Source organism: Capra hircus, chromosome 22, assembly GCF_001704415.2.
Source record: "Capra hircus breed San Clemente chromosome 22, ASM170441v1, whole genome shotgun sequence".
Classification (NCBI taxonomy): domain Eukaryota; kingdom Metazoa; phylum Chordata; class Mammalia; order Artiodactyla; family Bovidae; genus Capra; species Capra hircus.
This window is the reverse complement of record NC_030829.1, coordinates 10,463,909-10,482,391: the sequence shown is the minus strand read 5'-3', so window position 1 is coordinate 10,482,391 and position 18,483 is coordinate 10,463,909. Positions and strand designations below refer to the sequence as shown.

The 18,483-nt window shown below is 46.9% G+C and overlaps 1 protein-coding gene across 1 annotated transcript in view; it reads right to left on the bottom strand.

The window, feature by feature from the left end:
- TRANK1 (tetratricopeptide repeat and ankyrin repeat containing 1) overlaps window positions 1–13,974 on the bottom strand; it is a 95,892-nt gene extending 81,918 nt beyond the window's left edge. Inside the window, 1 exon segment of the mRNA XM_018067182.1 lies at window positions 13,559–13,974. Within this exon segment, the coding sequence (XP_017922671.1) occupies window positions 13,559–13,581 (23 nt within the window). The 5' untranslated portion in view covers window positions 13,582–13,974.

Sequence of the window (18,483 nt, the reverse complement as noted above, 5' to 3'; positions counted from 1 at the left end):
GAAATGGTATGACATTATTCACTGTCTAATTGTTTATGATAATAAAAGACTGGGACCAGCTTGAATGGCCATCAACAGAGGACTGGTTTAATAAATTATAGTGCAGCTGCCCCCACAATGAAGTAGGCACTTTCTTTAAAAAGAAAGAAAAAAAAAAGGGTGAAGATGCTTTGTATTTACTGATCTGGGTTAACCTGCAAAATATATTTGCACAAAGCAAGTGCAGGATAGTGTATACATTACACTCCATTTTGTGCAAAATTTTAAAAGACAGAGGGGAGAGCTAAATAAGAATATATATATTTCCATTTGCTTATATATGAATAAAGAAATTCTGGAAGGATGCATGAGAAATAAAATTACCTTTTTTGGGGTACAGTGGAGGAGGGAGACCTAATCCACCTTTTCACTGTAACCTTTCTGTATTTTTCATTCTCAAATTACATAAATTTGAAGAGGCTTTAATGCAATAAAAAAATTGTAAGTAATCTTCACATTTGAGGCCATTCTAATGGTACCAAAAGCAGAAACCACACAGTGATAGCCATGAATTCATTCACTCAACGTTTAAAACTTTTGTACATCAAAAACCCCAGAAAGTAGTTTAATAACACCCTATGCAGCAAGATTATGGATGGAGAATCACTCTCACACACAGCTGATGACAAGACTTAAGTGGTACAGCTTCTCTCTACAGAAATACCCTAGCTTTTCACACAGCTGCTCGGAATTTATTCTACAGACATATTTCATTCAAGGACATGAGGATATTAATTGCCACATTGTCTGTCAAAGCAAAAAGGATACAAATCCAAGAGCCCAACAAGTGGAGACATTTATATAAAGAATGTACCACTCAGAATAGAACACTATCATTGTGAAGAATAAATAGGGCAGATCCAAAGGAAGAGATGTCAAAATATGCAACGAAGGTAAATAAAGCCAGTTGGAGAACAATTTGTAGAACCTGGAGGGTCTGAGGACAGGTTAGTGTACGTGTATATATTTGATTTGATCTATTGGAAGAAGACACTAGAGAGACACCTAAGAGGGGAATAAGTGGAGATCTCTGGGGAAATCTGAAAAAAATGGGGAGAATGCTCCCGAACCATGGGAGAATAGCTTTCGGTTAAATCACCCAGTTTGCGGTCATACGATTTCTTACTGCAGACCTAGGAACGTAATACAATACCTCTCTGAATATGTTCTCAGAATTACTAAAATAGAAAGGATTTCAGAAAGGGAGATGGTTGGGCTAAAATTTTCAGAGCAAGGGAAATGTTCTAAGCCAAATCTCCCTAGGCTCAGAGATTTGGGGGGCCTGGCCACGGTCACACCGGGGTGAGTACCAGGGGTGAGATCCAGGCTGATTCCTGCCTCCACCCAGCATCCCGGTCTACAGCACCTGTGGGTGGGCAGGGAAGCCAGGGCTAGAACCCACTGTTGCCAGAAATCCAGGAAGGTTCAGGTTAGTGGTACAGGCCATGGCGATCTCCATTATTTCTGTGTGATCCTTGTAACATTTACAGAACCTTTGCTTTGTTTATCCAGCAAAGAGAAAATATTTTGTTAAAAAACACAGCCCTGAGGTTATACAGAGTGAAGTAAGTCAGACATAGAAGCACAAATATTGTATGGTGTCGCTTACATGTGGAATTTTTAAAAAGGTACAAATTAGTTTATTTACAAAACAGAAACAGAGTTACAGATGTAGAAAACAATCTTACGGTTACCAGGGGGGGTAGGGAGGGAGAGGGATAAATTGGGAGATTGGGATTAACATATACAGACTACTATACATAAAATAGTAGTGACTGGAAAAGCTCAGTTTTCATTCCAATCCCGAAGAAAGGCAATGCCAAAGAATGCTCAAACTACCGCACAGCTGCACTCATCTCACACGCTGGCAAAGTAATGCTCAAAATTCTCCAAGCCAGGCTTCAGCAATATGAGAACCGTGAACTTCCAGATGTTCAAGCTCGTTTTAGAAAAGGCAGAGGAACCAGAGATCAAATTGCCAACATCCCTGGATCATGGAAAAAGCAAGAGAGTTCCAGAAAAACATCTATTTCTGCTTTACTGACTATGCCAAAGCCTTTGACTGTGTGGATCACAATAAACTGTGGAAAATTCTGAAAGAGATGGGAATACCAGACCACCTGATCTGCCTCTTGAGAAACCTGTTTGCAGGTCAGGAAGCAACAGTTAGAACTGGACATGGAACAACAGACTGGTTCCAAATAGGAAAAGGAGTACGTCAAGGTTGTATATTGTCACCCTGCTTATTTAACTTATATGCAGAGTACATCATGAGAAACGCTGGGCTGGAGGAAGCACAAGATGGAATCAAGATTGCCGGGAGAAATATCAATAACCTCAGATAGTGCAGATGACACCACTCTTATGGCAGAAAGTGAAGAGGAACTAAAAAGCCTCTTGATGAAAGTGAAAGTGGAGAGTGAAAAAATTGGCTTAAAGCTCAACATTCAGAAAACGAAGATCATGGCATCTGGTCCCATCACTTCATGGGAAATAGATGGGGAAACAGTGGATGCAGTGTCAGACTTTATTTTGGGGGGCTCCAAAATCACTGCAGATGGTGACTACAGCCATGAAATTAAAAGATGCTTACTCCTTGGAAGGAAAGTCTAGTCAAGGCTATGGTTTTTCCTGTGGCCATGTATGGATGTGAGAGTTGGACTGTGAAGAAAGCTGAGTGCCAAAGAATTGATGCTTTTGAACTGTGGTGTTGGAGAAGACTCTTGAGAGTCCCTTGGACTGCAAGGAGATCCGAGCAGTCCATTCTGAAGGAGATCAGCCCTGGGATTTCTTTGGAGGGAATGATGCTAAAGCTGAAACTCCAGTACTTTGGCCACCTCATGCGAAGAGTTGACTCTTTGGAAAAGACTCTGATGCTGGGAGGGATTGGGGGCAGGAGGAGAAGGGGACGACAGAGGATGAGATGGCTGGATGGCATCACTGACTCGATGGACATGAGTCTGAGTGAACTCCGGGAGATGGTGATAGACAGGGAGGCCTGGCGTGCTGCGATTCATGGGGTCGCAGAGTCGGACACGACTGAGCGACTGAACTGAACTGATACATAAAATGGGGCTTCCCCAGTGGCTTATCGATAATCCACCTGCAATGCAGGAGACTCAGGAGACCTGGGTTTGATCTCTGGGTCGGGAAGATCCCTTGGAGGAGGGCACGGCAACCCACTCCAGTATTCTTTCCTTAGAATTTATTCTACAGACATATTTCATTCAAGGACATGAGGATATTAATTGCCTTAATTGCATCCCACGGACAGAGGAGCCTGGCGGGCTACAGTCCACAGGGTCCACAAAGAGCTGGACACGGCTGAAGTGACTGAGCACGCACACGCACATGAAACAGATAACTAATAATGACCTTCTGTATAGCACGGGGAACTCGACTCAACACACTGTAATGACAATATGGGAAAAGACTAAAAAAAAGCGTGGATACGTGTATGTGTATAACTGATTCACTATGCTGTACACCAAAAACTAACAATATTGTGCATCAACTATACGCCAATAAGAATTAAAAAAAAAAAATCTCTGAGGGGAGGGAGGAAAAGACCCTAGCCCTACGATCTGTCTGTTTTCACAGGGGTTCTCTGAAATTACCAGTCAGTTAAGCAGCTGAGAAAAATCTGTGAATGAAGGCCTTGAATGAAGAGTGCAAGGGGTCAGTGCTGTCAAGTATTAAAATGGACCCAAATCCTTCTCTCCTGCAATTGTTCCTTTGAATGGAAGGCCAAGGTGCATGCAGCGGGGTCCAGGATCTCGCATGGGCTCTGGGTGCCAGACCTGCAGGCCCGAGAGTCCCCCTCCCCGGGGGTTTTGGACTGGAACTTTGGGAAAGGTTCCCCGCTCAGGTAGGCAGCTCCAGAGGGGCGCAGCCTTACCCCCCACCCCAACCCTGAGAAGAAAATCCTCTCGGTGAGAGATGACAGTACCTTTACCCAGAGAAAGGAGGGGCAGAAGGAGGGCCTTCTGGTGCCCTACAACCCCACATTTTCCCGCCTCTGAGGCCCACAAGCTCCTTGCCCCTTCCCTGGTTGCCAAAGACAGTAGCAGCCTTCCAGAATCTTCCACCTTTTGCCCAAGTCCTTGGCAATTTTTCTTTCATTGACTAGAAATGAAGGAAGTAAGAGGACTTGCCTATTTCACCCCTCTCTACAACTTCACATTAGACACAGGTCCCTATCAGGGGTTCTGCCTCCCCCGACTCACCCACCCAACCCTCTGATCACAGTATTCCTTCCTGCATGGCCTGATGAGGCTTCAGAATCCCTTCTGCATCATTCTTTCTAGGTGGCCACACATTCACACCCCAGATGAGTCCTGTGTGCCATTCCCAGTTTGCATAACAAAGACTTGAGCCAGAATGAATTTGTGCATCCAAGCATGAACACTTAAAGTGCCCTACAGCAGCCCGATGCAAGCCACCTGTTCCCCACCTCACCCTCAGCTCTGTCTCCCCTAAGAGGCATGCAGGGCTCACACACACCCTCTGGATGCATCCTCCCCATCTTTGTTATTAGCTCTCCCTGCCCCAGACTAAGGGGCTTCCCAGGTGGGGCAGTGGTAAAGAATCCACTTGCTGATGCAGGAAACGCAGGAGAACGAGGTTCAGTCCCCTGGGTCAGAAAGATCCCCTGGAGAAGGCAATGGCAACCCACTCCAGTACTCTTGCCTGGGAAATCCCATGGACGGAGGAGCCTAGCGGGCTACACCCTATGGGGTCGCAAAAGAGCTGGACACGACTGAGTGACTGAGCGCGCACACACACACCTCAAGGGTCACCCAGCTCCTGCTCAACTTCTTTATCACCATCAGTGAGACATCCCTGGATCCATCAGATCACAGGCTGTGCCTAGGTTACAAAAGCCCTCCAGGGTCCTGAGGCCCCACTCCCACCTCCTCTCAAGCACAATTTCCATAAAAGTTCCAAAGGACTTTCAGACCTGTGGTCCTCCTCCCCAACAGACACTCTGAACCCCAGCAAACCTGTCACCTGCCGTGCTCACCCCAGCTAAAGTCAACGCTGCTGTTGTGAACATTTCTGCCCAGGCCCTGTGTGTGTGGCTTTTAAAACCGCTTAGGGAAAAAATAAATAAATAAATAAATAATAAAACCGCTTAGGGCCCTGAGTTAGGACCTAACCAGTTTCAACATATTAAATATATTTCCCCCATAGTCCCAGTATTTCAGGCCCTGTGCTAGGTCTCAAAAGCTCCATGCTAGATACTTTTTCTGCTTTTCCTTGTAGACTGAACTCTTAAAGCACAAACTAAATTTTACAACAGTGGTTCCTTTGGACACAAATGTTAAGAAAAGCCAGCCACACAAAGCACAAATCAAAAACAACCAAGATCGTACTGCCAAAGCTGCTGGTTATTGGGGAAAACCAAGGAGAGAGATGTCGACCCAGATTTATAAGCACCTGTTGAAAATCCAAAAGTCAGCAAACAGGGCCACATGTCACCTGTGATATGACAGTGCCAGGGATTGACAAATGCTAACAGCAAAGAATAATCCTATAAATCAGTGACTCCTAGATTTTTTTTTTTTTTGACAAACAGTAACCTTTGCACACACACGAAAGAAATCAAAGGGAGCCTAAATAAGGTTGCCAACTCCTTGATTTGCCAAATCAGAATTTTTTCTTAAGTGTACCATCTTAAAAAATAAATAAATGTGTACCATCTGCTGTCTGCATAATTTCACAAGAGACGGAATCTTTTAACTCAAAAAAAAAAAAAAGACAAGAAAGAATATAAACTCAGATTAAAGAACTTCATTCTCTAAGGAAGGACAAGCTAAGAGTTTTCGGGCACATTTTAGTCTTGGACAGTATGCAGGTGGTTTGGACCCTGAAAGGCAAATGTTCTAAGTTTCTAAAACCACCAGGGCCCTGGAAGATGCTCAAGAAATACTGCTGAAGGGCTGAGAAGGATACATCTCAACTCCTGGCTCAGAAGTGGAGTCTTAATCACTTGACGCCCAAAGAGGAAGGCCGTAAGGAGACCCCCTACACCTCCCCGTGGTGGCCAGAGGTGGGCACAATTTCTCCTGTGTGTGCCACAGACTGGCCTGTTCGCACTGTCCTATCTGAATGAGAGCAGTCCTGGGTAGCTGCATGATAACAGGTAAAATTCACCATGCACTTACTACATGCCAGGCCCTGTGCTAAGCCCCTCTCAGACATTTTATCATCAAATTGTTCCGAACAGTGCCAGAGAGGGAGGTGTAATTATGATCCCAGTTTTACGGATCCAGAAACAGGTTTAATCAAAGAAAAGCGACTTCTCTAAACAAGGCACAAACCTAAGTCTGATAACAAAATCTGTGTTCAAAACACCCTGAGAGGTGAAATGAAGAAAGGGTCGGGGGACTGGGGCAAACAGAAAGGGTGGCCTTGAAAATGAAAATCAAATGCCCAAAACAGTGACTCTGAAAAGCTGCCATTCCAGACTCTGCCTGTAGACAAATGAGGACGTTCCAGAGGGGCGCACACAGGCTGCTCAGAAGTCTTGACTCAGCACCTGTGCTAAATCCAGGCGGCCCAACTACTGCCACAGTCCCTGTATTTAGGCTTCCCACTCTCCCTCAGAGCACCTGGGAGCTATAGATGGTTGTGAAGTGGGAGCAGCCCCAAGGAGGGTACAGCCCCACCTCCGCCCCACGACAGCCCGAGGACAAAGGTGCTTTCTCACCTAGCGCAGAACTCGAGTTGGATAGCAGCAGCCCAAGTGGGCCCGGCTCCTCATCCCTTCCCACGCCCCTCTGCAGTATTTTCCTGCTGCTGCTCTTCATTCGCTAAGTTGTGTCCAATTTTTGCAACCCCCTGGACTGTCACCCTCCACGCCACTCTGTGGAATTTCTCGACCCAAGGATCAAACCCACGTCTCCTCCGCGGTAGGTGGATTCTTTACTGCTGAGCCATCTGAGAAGACCCTTTAATATTTCAGATGCAGATTAACGGCCTCTGTTCCTCCTCCCACCCTTAAGACCACAGCAGTTTTTCTTCCCCATGTCTGAAAGGCAAGACAAACCCAGTGGAGAGCCTGAAACACCATCCACTGGGGCCTGGGAAGGGTCCAGAGGTGCCCAGGAGCTCCCCTAAATAAGAGTCTCACCCAGACAGGGTCCCTGAAAGGCACCTCCTCAAAGGGAGGTACCTTAGCAATGCTGGGGAGATCTGAGTCCCTCTGAAGTTCTGGTACCAGCTGACAGTTTTCTGAAACACAGGGCTTTGCACTTGGTCTTGAAAAAAGTGTGAACTTTGGCCAGGCTGAAAAGACAGCCATCCACTTTCCCAGCCTTAAACACACACACACATCCTTCAACTTTCCTTTTCGGCCTTCTCCCTGTTGTAACCACATGATCCCAAATTCATCTGGCCCCTTCCCTGTCACACACCTTTGCAGTCACAAGGCTGGGGCCAGCCCCACAGGGAGGACAAGCGTGCCTCCTCCTTGCAAAAGACCAAGTCCACAAACCTGGGATCCAGTCCCACTGCGCCTATTCCAGGCCTGGGGTCAGGCAGCCAATTCCGTAACCCTCGCCTTCAGTTTCCTTAATGCTAAACAGGGTCAGAGTCACCTCTATGACTGGACTTCCTCATTCCTCAGCCAGTCAGCAAGTATTGAGGACCTTCTGTGTGCCAGGCCCTCTGCCAGATGCCAGGACATGTGCTTCAAGAATGACCCAAATCTCTGCTGCCCTCATGAAGCTCACATTCAAGGGCAGAGAGACCTGTAAAACGGGGATTGCTTACAGTATTTCTCTGAGGAATAAATAATACATGAAATGCATTTAACATAGAGCCAGGCTCAACTAATGGTAGCATGCATGAGGGCTAAGTCGCTTCAGTCGTGTCCCATTCTTTGCGACCCTACGGACTGTGGCTCGCCAGGCTCCTCTGTCCTTGGGATTCCCCAGGCAAGAATACTGGAGTGGGTTACCATGCCCTCCTCCGAGGGGTCTTCCCAACAAAGGGATCGAACTCGCGTCTCCTGAATCTCCAGCACTGCAGGTAGGTTCTTCACTCACTGAGCCCCATGCAAAGCCCATAGCACACAAGGTAACATATTATATTGGTTTAGCATACAAGACTTTTTGCTCACCATTTTTCTTTTTCCCTTTTTTATAAGACAATATTGTTTAAATATAATTGATGTATAACCTTTTGTAAGTTTAAGGTGTGCAGTGTGTTGATTTTTTTTTTTTTTAAGTGTTTTTACTCTTTTGGCTTAGCCTCGCTGCATGTGGGAATCTTACCTCCCCAACCAAGGATCAAACCCACATCCCCTGCATTGGAAGCCGGAGTCCCAACCACTGGACCACCGGGGAAGTCCCCAAGGTGTTGATTTTATATTTATCTGTTTCAATATGCTTGCCACCATAGCATTAGCTAATACCTCTATGATGACAGACAAGTATAATTTCTTTTTTGGAATGGGAAAAATTAAGATCTAGTCTCTAGGCAACATTGCAGTTTATAATACAATGTTGTTGGCTATTATCATTATGCTGTGCGTTAACTAGATCTCTAAAACTTATTTATCTGGGAGTTGTTAAAAAAGACATTTGCCCACCTCCTTCCTCATGGCCTCCTGCACATGTCCAGTCCAAGAGGACCATTCCAGGTGGGGTGAACCAGTGGCTACGCTCACCTAGAAGAACCTCTACACACGTCCTCGTGGCGTGTTTGTATATAAGGAAATGGTGCTCGTCATTATTCTTCATAACACGCTGCCCCCTTTACCTGGAATGACCCTCTCTTCTCCGGTGCCCATCAGTCCGGCCTGCTGGAAGTACCCTCCATCCGTCTGGGTGTAGCACAAAGCTTACCTCCCAGACTTTGTCCAGGGGCGGAGGATTCAGGAGCTGGGAACCCTTCTGGAAGGCTTGTCTGCATGTCCACTCACCCTTTCTCCCTGGGCTGCCTGGCACCAACTCTGTTCTGCCCCTGTTAGCAGTGCCTAGGTCTCACGTGCTTAAATCCTCCATTGGCCAGTATATGAGGTATACTGGCCCTCAGGTATGTGAGCAGCACAACTGCCTTGGAAAGCGAAAAAGCAAAAAGAGGTGAGACCAGGTAAGACGCTGACGGGAGAACAAAGTGTATATTAGAGACAAAATCTGAGCCCATATTACGGAGACCCTTAGTACCTGGATGGTGAGTTCAGATTCCAGACGCCCGTGAGCCTTCGAAGTTACCAATTTTTGAGCCTCGAGGTAGAGTGGACCCTGATGGGCAATGGATGAGGTGATCCAAGGGTGACCATAGGCGAGAACCTCGGGGACCGCAGCTGGACACGAAGCTCACCCCAGTTGACACTTGTGATCCAAGTATTTTCCACAGTAAATAAACTACTCAGTAGTGTGTTTAATTCTCTATATTTTCTGTTGTGCAGCTTCCCCCCAGATGGCCTGGTTTCCTCTGAACATGCTACCCTATAATGTGCATAGTGATTATTATTTTGTATCAAAGGTATTTGAGAAACAGCTGGTGCAAAAAGGACACTCTGACCCTCCTTCCCCCTCTGAAAGCAAAAAATAAAATTTCCCATGGGAAAGGCACCCTCTCTGTACCAGAAGGGTAAGAGGCATCCTTATCAGCAGAGATAGGGAATTTAGGGTGAGAGCTGTGTAAACAAACCTTGTTATTTTTTCACCAGTTTATTACCCCAAACCCAAGCCCCTTTGTCAATGGTCGTTGTTTCTTTGCCTAAAAGGCAGGCATAAAAGCTTCCTGTATCAGTCAGACTTCTTTGAGACTCATATTTTTACGGCGCACCCATATGCAGGAAATTAAATTTGCTTTTCTCCTGTTAATCCCTTGTGTCAATTTAATTAATAGAGCCAGCCAAAGAACATAAAAGGAAAGAAGGGAACACTTTTCTACCCCTGCACCTTCAAAAGGTCATCACTGTTTTCTAAGGTTAGCAATCTTTCTTTTCATTGACAGGAGGACTCAGCACTTACAAGATGAAAACATCTCAATCTAGATGTCATCAGAACTTCAAGCAGAAATAGCTAAATCCAAACTCGGCTTGTCTCCGACCAACACACAGGAGGTCCTACCAGCTCACCGGGCTCAAAGAAGCCAAGACAATGTGCTGTGGGGATGCAGGTGGGCACTGATGCTGATGTTCAACGCCCAGGCAAAAGATGGAATTGATTCAGATAAACTGGGTCAGGGGGTTACAGGTAAGGCTCAGTCACACTTTCAGATTTTCCACAAAATCAAGGAAACAAAGCAATGCTTACTTAGGAGATCTGAGACAAAGAAAAATGTCTGATCAGGCAAAATGGACAACCTTAGTGACCAAACGGAAGAATACTGATCTTGGTTTGGGCACTGTGACATTTTGGGGTTTGAAAGATGTCTGTTTACCTGCTTCAATACCTTTCTTTACAGTTTCTTATTTTGCCTTTTTTAAATTTTGTATTGAGATATAGCCAATGAACAGTGTTGGAACAGTTTCAGGTGAACAGCAAAGGGACTCAGCGATCCACATCGATTCTCCCCCAAACTCCCCTCCCATCCAGGCTGCCACATAACATTGAGCAGAGTTCCTTGTCCTTGCTGGTTATCCATTCTAACTATAGCAGTGTGTAGTTCCCCAGGGGACCAGTGGTTAGGACTCTATATGCTTTCACTGCTGAGGGTGCGGGTTCATTTCCTGGTCAGCAAGTGGCACGGTGAAGCCAGAAATTTAAAAAATAAAGTTTAAAACCAAATGTTCTCTCCACCCTTGCCACTGTCCCACCATAGATCTCAGTGGTAACCTAAAGAGTCATCTTTGCTAAAGAGACTGTCCATTTCCCCCTAGTTCTTCCTTCTTATAAAGATTTGTCCAAACAAAGATTTCTGGGCCTTAAGAAACTCAGGATACACTTCAAGGAAACTTGTTACAAAAGTCATGAGACACGGTCAGCTGTGTCAGTGACTGGAAACCCAGAGGCAGGGTGCCAATCGGTCAGCTCCACTTTTCTGTCTGGAAAGGCAATGAAATTGTTCTTGGAGGCCAAGGAAAACACTACCACACCCATGAAAATGACCAGAGGCCCAAAACCCAACCCTGCTTCAGTTTTCAAGAGCATCCTCAGGGCCACTTACCTTTCCCACCTAGACAGAGGCTCGCATGCTCTATTTTGCCCACTAACAGAATCTTCATCCCAAGAAGCAAAAATAAAATACTAAGAGGGTACACAGCATAGCAATGGGCCTTTGGTAGCAAGTGTAGGAAAAAAGAACCAATCAACAAAGAGAGGTTGAAGAATTCCATCAAGTCTCTTCGGTTCCTGAGAGAGTGGGTGTCTAAGGCCAGATCTACTAATTAGCTGTAATGACTACCAGGTGATGAGCCTCAGCTTCTTCATCTATAAAATGTTCACTGCCCTGCTGCTGACCCGGCTATGAAATTCTGTGCAGAGACTTACAAGAGTCCCCTTTGGAATGTATGAATACAGAACTCCTGGCAGCCTTTCAGCATTCTCCTTCCTGCTTACTCAAAAAAAAAAAAAAAAAAAAGACAATGGCAAGAAGCCATTACTCTGCTACCTCCCCAGCACTCACAGGAGGCCCCACCCATTCACTGGGCTCCTGGCAGGCAGGCAGCCTGGTGGGGCCAGACAGATGGAACCAGAGGAACCAGAAGCATCCTTCAGCCTGCCTTTGCAGCCACAACCTCTAGTACTCTCCTTACTCAAGTCTGAATCTCAGCTTCCTTCATGTCTCCTAAACCCATTCATCCCTTCCAGAGTTAGTTCCCAGGGAAATATGAATACTCTCCTCCATCTCTCTGGGGGTGCCCCAAAGAAAGCTTGCACTTGCCACCTCGGACTGATTAGTCAGTGATCAAACCAAGTTAACGGATTATGACTAGGTTTAAAAGAAAAAAGAATATGGAATAGAACAGAAAATATCACTGTCCTCACTCGGTAGAGTGTAAATGTCCTGTGAGGCTCTTCTTGGGGGCTTCCCAGATGGCACTAGTGGTAAAACAAGAGGCTCCGTTGGATCCCTGAGTGGGCAAAATCCCCTGGAGGAGGGCATGGCAACCCACTCCAGCCACTACTCTTGCCTGGAAAATCCCATGGTCGGAGGACCCTGGCAGGCTACAGTCCATAGGTTCACAGAGAGTCCCACATGAGTAAATCGACTTAGCATTCACGGCGCTCTTCTTGCAGTTTTATACTGATATATGTATGTGCCTGAGTGTGGGTCTCTATTGTGGATCTTGGTCAGGAAAAGACAGAAAGAAGCTGGAAGCAGTGGGATCTGACCCTGGGGACAGATGCCCCCACACACCCATCCCCGCCTCCATCTCCTGTGGAGGATACAAAGGCCGGCACAGGGTACTCAGAGCTCATGCACCCATCCTGCAATTGTACAAAACACAGATGACTGCAAAACAATTGAAACAAACTTCTGACTCTCCTCCAGGGTAGTACTTCCTATAAAGCACAAAACAGGATAATCCACAGAAGACCAAGCGATCCGGGTAACAGTCTTGCCTCAGAAAGATGCCTGGCACTTGGGAAGCTCAGCGCCAGGCAGGGGCAGAACCTGGGTGTTGAAGCCCATGGGCTCCCTGCTTTCCTCCCACGTAAGGACTGATTAGGTCAACAACAACTGGACTGGGGACTAGAAACCTCAGAGCCCACCCCTTTCTCGCTCCTCTTAAAAAAATTTTTTTTTTTTTTTTTTTTTGCAAATTGTACATCTCCCGATAAATTTTGCCTAGTATGAACCAAAGCTTGCAGCCTCCTAGAATCGCCCCTAGCCGGGAATCCGGCTGAAGAAAGGCAGTTTCAGCCAGGTGGCTAATGCTCCGGGCTCCCAGTAGGCGTGCGGCGAGGGAGCGGAGTGCATCTCCCAGGCTCCAGGCTCCGAACCCGCTTTTGCAAACGCTCGAAAGCAGAAGCCTGGGTTTTGGGGACTTCGCCTCTGAACCCCGGGCCCTTAGTGCTATCCCCTCCTCCCGACTCTTCTGGCCGAGGACGGTGGGCCTGAGGCAAGCCCAGCTCACGATCGGGCGGGCTGGGGAAGAGGCCTGCTCGGGGCTGGATTCGCCAACCTCCTCCAGCCAGGAAGCGGCCAGCTCTCCCCTAAGTTCCCGGCAAATCCCGCCCCGCGCCCGGGCGCCTGCCAGTCCGAGGAGTGCCCCGCGGGCGCGTCCGCTGGTCTTAACATTTGCGGCCCCTGGGGTCTACCGGAGGAGGCGGGAGGCGGGCCCCGGAGCCGCAGATTTGGTGCCGGGGTGGGGACGTGGCAGGCCGCGCGCCGCCGCAGTCCTGTCGCAACGCGCGCCCCTTCCCCAGGCGCCAGGAACCCCGGAGCCGCCCCCCACCCCCACCCCGCGCCGGACCCCGCGCAACAGGCCCGCGCCTGCACCTAGATGAGCGCAGGGACCGCCTGCTCCAGCGCGCGGCCGCCTCCCCTCCGCCGGGGAGAGGCACGGCTGAAGGCCGGAGGCGCCCCCCGCGCATCCTGCGCCTCTACGCACCTAGTTACCCGTGCGTCCCACATGGCCTGCGCCGCCGCTGCGGCCTCGGGAGCCGCTTCCCCGGGGACAGACTCAGCGGGCGGGGTCGCCTGCTCGCGGTAGCTCGGCCCCCTCCGCTGCGACGAGCGGGGCGGGGGCGCGGAGACCCCGGCGCGCGGCTGTATGCAGCCGCAGACCTATTCCAAGTTTCCACGTAGTTGCGAGGGCCCGAAAACTGTCACGTGCACGTCGCCGCTGGGTGGGAGGGGGTGTTTGTCACCGTGTGTTTTAAAGAGGCGTTTCGATGTCTCCCATCTCGCGGACGAGCGCTCCAATGGGATGGCTCTCGGCCACCTTTGGAACGAGTGCTTTGAGCCGTGCACCTCGAGGGACCGGGCTCGCGCACACCCCCCTCCGACAGGTTTTGGTCTCGGTGACTTCTCACAGGAAATGGTCAGCCAATGGCCTTGAGCCCCGCCCCCGGACATCTCGTCCCCTCCAACAAAGAAACTAGGGGGACAAGCCCCGGGTAGATGCGCCTCGTGCCCATCAGCTCCCACTTACTACCTGCCCCGGCTAAGTCTTATCTTGGACATGGAGTACTTCTTGTGTGCTCGGCCTTCCATTCTGGGGGTGCTGGTGGAAAGAAGCCGGCAAGGCCCCAACATCTTGGCGCCGGTGGAGGAGTAACCCTCTCACTGCAGGAGGGAATAGAAAGGAACCTCCTGGAAGGGCAGTGGTCCCCGAAGGAGTTGGGGGGGCGGTTAGGACGACCTCAGACTGCATTTCCCTGGCGCAACAAGATGCACAGCCTCCTACCCATCGCCTCTGCTTGGTCCTCAACTTCTCGGGGACTGGGATCCCTTTCCTCCACGCTGGGGATTTGGCCCAGAGAGCAGAGCCTGCAGCCCTCCCTTGAGCCTACTGGGGCCTACACTGCCTCCTGGTGATTCTCACACCCGTCTGGGGGAGCATTACAACCGAGGGGCTTGAACCAGAGAACGGTAGAGTTTTCAGTGAGACAAGGAAGATTTGGTGACCCATGGACCCACCTATGGATGTGAGAGTTGGACTGTAAAGAAAGCAGAGCCCAGAAGAATTGATGCTTTTGAACTGTGGTGTTGGAGAAGACTCTTGATAGTCTCTTAGACAGCATGGAGATCCAACCTGTCAATCCTGAAGGAAATCAGTCCTGAATATTCATTGGAAGGACTGATACTGAAGCTGAAACTCCAATGCTTTGGCCACCTGATGCGAAGAACTGACTCACTGGAAAACGCCCAGAGGATGAGATGGCTGGATGGTATCACCGAAGCGATGGACATGAGTTTGAGTAGGCTCAGAGAATTGGTGATGGACAGGGAAGCTTGGTGTGCTGAAGTCATGGGGTCACAAAGAGCCAGACACAAGTGAACGACTGAACTGAACTGGGCACACCTAAGGCACACAGCCCATGGTACTTCTCTGCAGCACTTCTCCTGAGTCAAAAAGTAGCCTATCAGTCTAGCCAGTGTTCTCTGTGCTTCTGTAATCTTACCTCCTCCCATTTCTTCTGCGCATTAATCTCCCCAGACGCCGAATCACATCACATACAGTTCAAAAACTGTCAATGGCACCTCTATTGCCCTTTAGTAGCTGGGCACTTGAGACCTTCACAATTTTACCCTACCCTTCCAGGCTTAGCCTCCTCATACACACTCTACCCCAGTGGTTCCATGAGTTGACTGCACACTGGAATCATCTGAGGGTCTTTCAAAACTACTGGTGTCGGGGAATTCCCTGGCAGTCCAGTGGGTAGGACTCTGAACTTTCACTACAGAGGGCCTGGGTTGGAAAACTAAGATCCTGCAGGCCTGTCATGGGAGGGGTGAGTGGAGGGCAAAATAAAAGAAATTACTGATGTCTGGCCCCTTCTCCTACTTAATCTGATTTAATTGGTATGGGGTATGATATGGGCCTGGGATGTTTAAAAGCTCACCTGGTGACTATGGTGGTGGTGGTTTAGTCGCCAAGTCCTGTCCAACTCTTTTGCGACCACATGGACTGTAGCCTGCCAGGCTACCCATGGGATTTCCCAGGCAAGCATACTGGAATGGGTTGCCATTTTCTTCTCCAGAGGATCTTCCAGACCCAGGGATTGAACTTGAGTCTCCTGCATTGCAAGTAGATTCTTTACTCCTGAGCCACCAGGGAAGCCCCCTGGTGACTATAACATGGGGCAAATTTGGGAAACAATGTTAGTCTCCAAATCATTGAAGCTGTTTGCCATTTCCCAGACATCATTGGTCCTTTCACTTTTAAGAAATTTGACATATCCTTTCTTCATTTCCCCAACATTTCCCAGTTCTGCAGTTAGGAAAGGCCCATGAAACTTCTTCCAGCATGTCTCTCTGTCTCTGATGTGGGTTTGTTTCTTTGTTTGTTTGTTTTCCAACTGCAGGGAATCACTTTTTCCCAGAAGGCCTAGCCAAGTTCTTACAACAAGGAGGGCAAGCCAGGAGATTGGTGAGTGCAGAGAGTTTAAAAGATGCCTCTAAATTTTGATGCTTTGACCAGTTTCTATAGCATCTCAGAATCTTTTTGTCATACTTCTTCTGTTTCTTTTACCATAGTCTTCAAAACAGTCACATCAACTTCGTTCTCAAGAGTTGCCTTCCTTTTAAAAATTATTTATTCTCTCCCTACTATTTTTATGTCTTTGTCAAAATTATTCATCCTCACAGTTAAAAGAGCAGTCCCCCCTTCCACCTGACCTATCCCCCCAGGGGCCACAAACCACTTTTACCTCTGTCAGTCATTTTGATGGCTGTGTTCATGTCCTGAAAAATGCTCCATTTCTTGTTGTTGTGACTGTTTTTTTTTTTTCCCCAGTTTTGTTCATCATCAAATAATTTTTTTTTTTAAGATTGTACTTGTCTGAAAACCTTCACCCTCAATATCGTTTGGCTGGGTATAGAATTCTAGGTTGGAAATCATTTTCCTTCAGGACTTTGAAGCTATTATTCCAATGACCACTAGCTCTCACTATTGCTGTTGGAAATTCTGAAAGCATACAATTACCCAATTTATGTGACCTCTTTTTCTTTTAATTTTATGAAACACCCAAAATCTTTTTATCCCAGTGCTTTGAAATTGCACACTGATATTCTGTGATGTGGGCCTGTTCTTCCATCCACTGAATACTGAGTAAGTTCTTTCAGTATTTCAGGCTCTTTGATTCTTGGAAATTATCTTAAATAATTTTGTTATTTCTTCTCCTTCATTTTCCCTATTCTCTCTTTTGGGGAACCCTATTATTCAAATATTGGACTTCCAGGGTTGATCCCTATCATGCTGCTGCTGCTAGGTCACTTCAGTCGTGTCTGACTCTGTGCGACCCCATAGATGGCAGCCCACCAGGCAAGGACACTGGAGTGGGTTGCCATTTCCTTCTCCAATGCATGAAAATGAAGTTGCTCAGTCGTGTCCGACTCTTTGCGACCCCATGGACTGCAGCCTATCAGTCTCCTCCATCCATGGGACTTTCCAGGCAAGAGTACCAGAGTGGGGTGCCATTGCCTTCTCTGGATCCCTATCATAAAGTCCCCTAATTTTCAAGCCGCTTCTCGCCTATTTTCCATCTTCCTGGGGTTTCTGTTTTTTTTCTCTCCAACCTCTGAGAGAGTTCTTCTGATCTTTCTAAATGAGGTTTTTGTTTTTTTAATTTCTGATGCCACATTTTGATATTTCCAAGAGCTCTTTCTTATTCTGTAAGCATTCTTTTAGTGGTCCCCATTCTCTTTTCCATGATTACATACCTTTTCTAATTTCCCTGCAGATATGGTAGCTTTTGTTTTCTCTACATAGGCTCTGTTCCCTGAGTTCCTTTTTCTGTTTCTGCTTTTTGTTTTGTTCTCCTTGTTATGGATTTTCCTCAGATGGTTATCAGTCCAGGATTAAGAATGAGGGAACTAGATGTGCATTAACAGAGAACAACTGAATAAACCATGATACACTCACACCATAGAGAACTATGTATGCTTTTGAGTCATCAGGAGGATCACTATTAAACACTATGGGGTAGTGGGCAGAAAATACTAAGTGGGGAAGAGTAATAAGGAGAGGTCAATATTTTAGTGCATGAGCTTATATTTTCAAAACAATGGAAGGAAAATAAAAAAACTATGACAAAAGATTACCTATAAGGGGAAACAGAGTAGAGGCGAAAGACAGGGAACCTAGGCTTCTTTAAATATACCTTGTTTTATAGTTTTGGCTTAGAAACCAAAGGAACCTTGAATATCATTGAAAATTTAAACCTAATTTCTGAAAAGTAGTTTCTAAAATTGAAACCATACTGTAACAAATTAATGTATATCAAGTGGGTAGCACCACCAAACAAATATTATTTCAAATGACTTTAAAACAGATTTGTTTTCCCTAAGGGAAAAAAGAACCAGCAGAGAAATCTTGACTTTTGTAGTCTTACATCCTCATTAAGTAATATTGGTATGTTTTACAAAAATTCTTAGAAGCATTTATGTAGAGACATTGCTTGGAAATATCTTTATTACCCAGTAGTGTGTATAAATTAGAATAAGCAAATAGTCAATTACAATCAATTTCTTGAATCAAGAATTTCAGTGTAAGAGAAAAGAAATACAAATATAAAATCAAAGAAGTTAGGGAAAGTTGTATAAACTGAAAACTAAAATGGAAATATCAGAATGAATTTGCAGTTTATTGTCTGACTCTGTACATTCTCTTCATCTTTGATGTGATGCATTATTGCTGGGTTTAATAATAGCAGGCATCCCTGACACACAGGGATAGTCAAAGCTATGGTTTTTCCAATAGTCATGTATGGATGTGACAGTTGGACCATAAAGAAGGCTGAGCACCAAAGAATTGATGCTTCTGAACTGTGGTGCTGGAGAAGACTACTCCCTTAGATTGCAAGGATATCA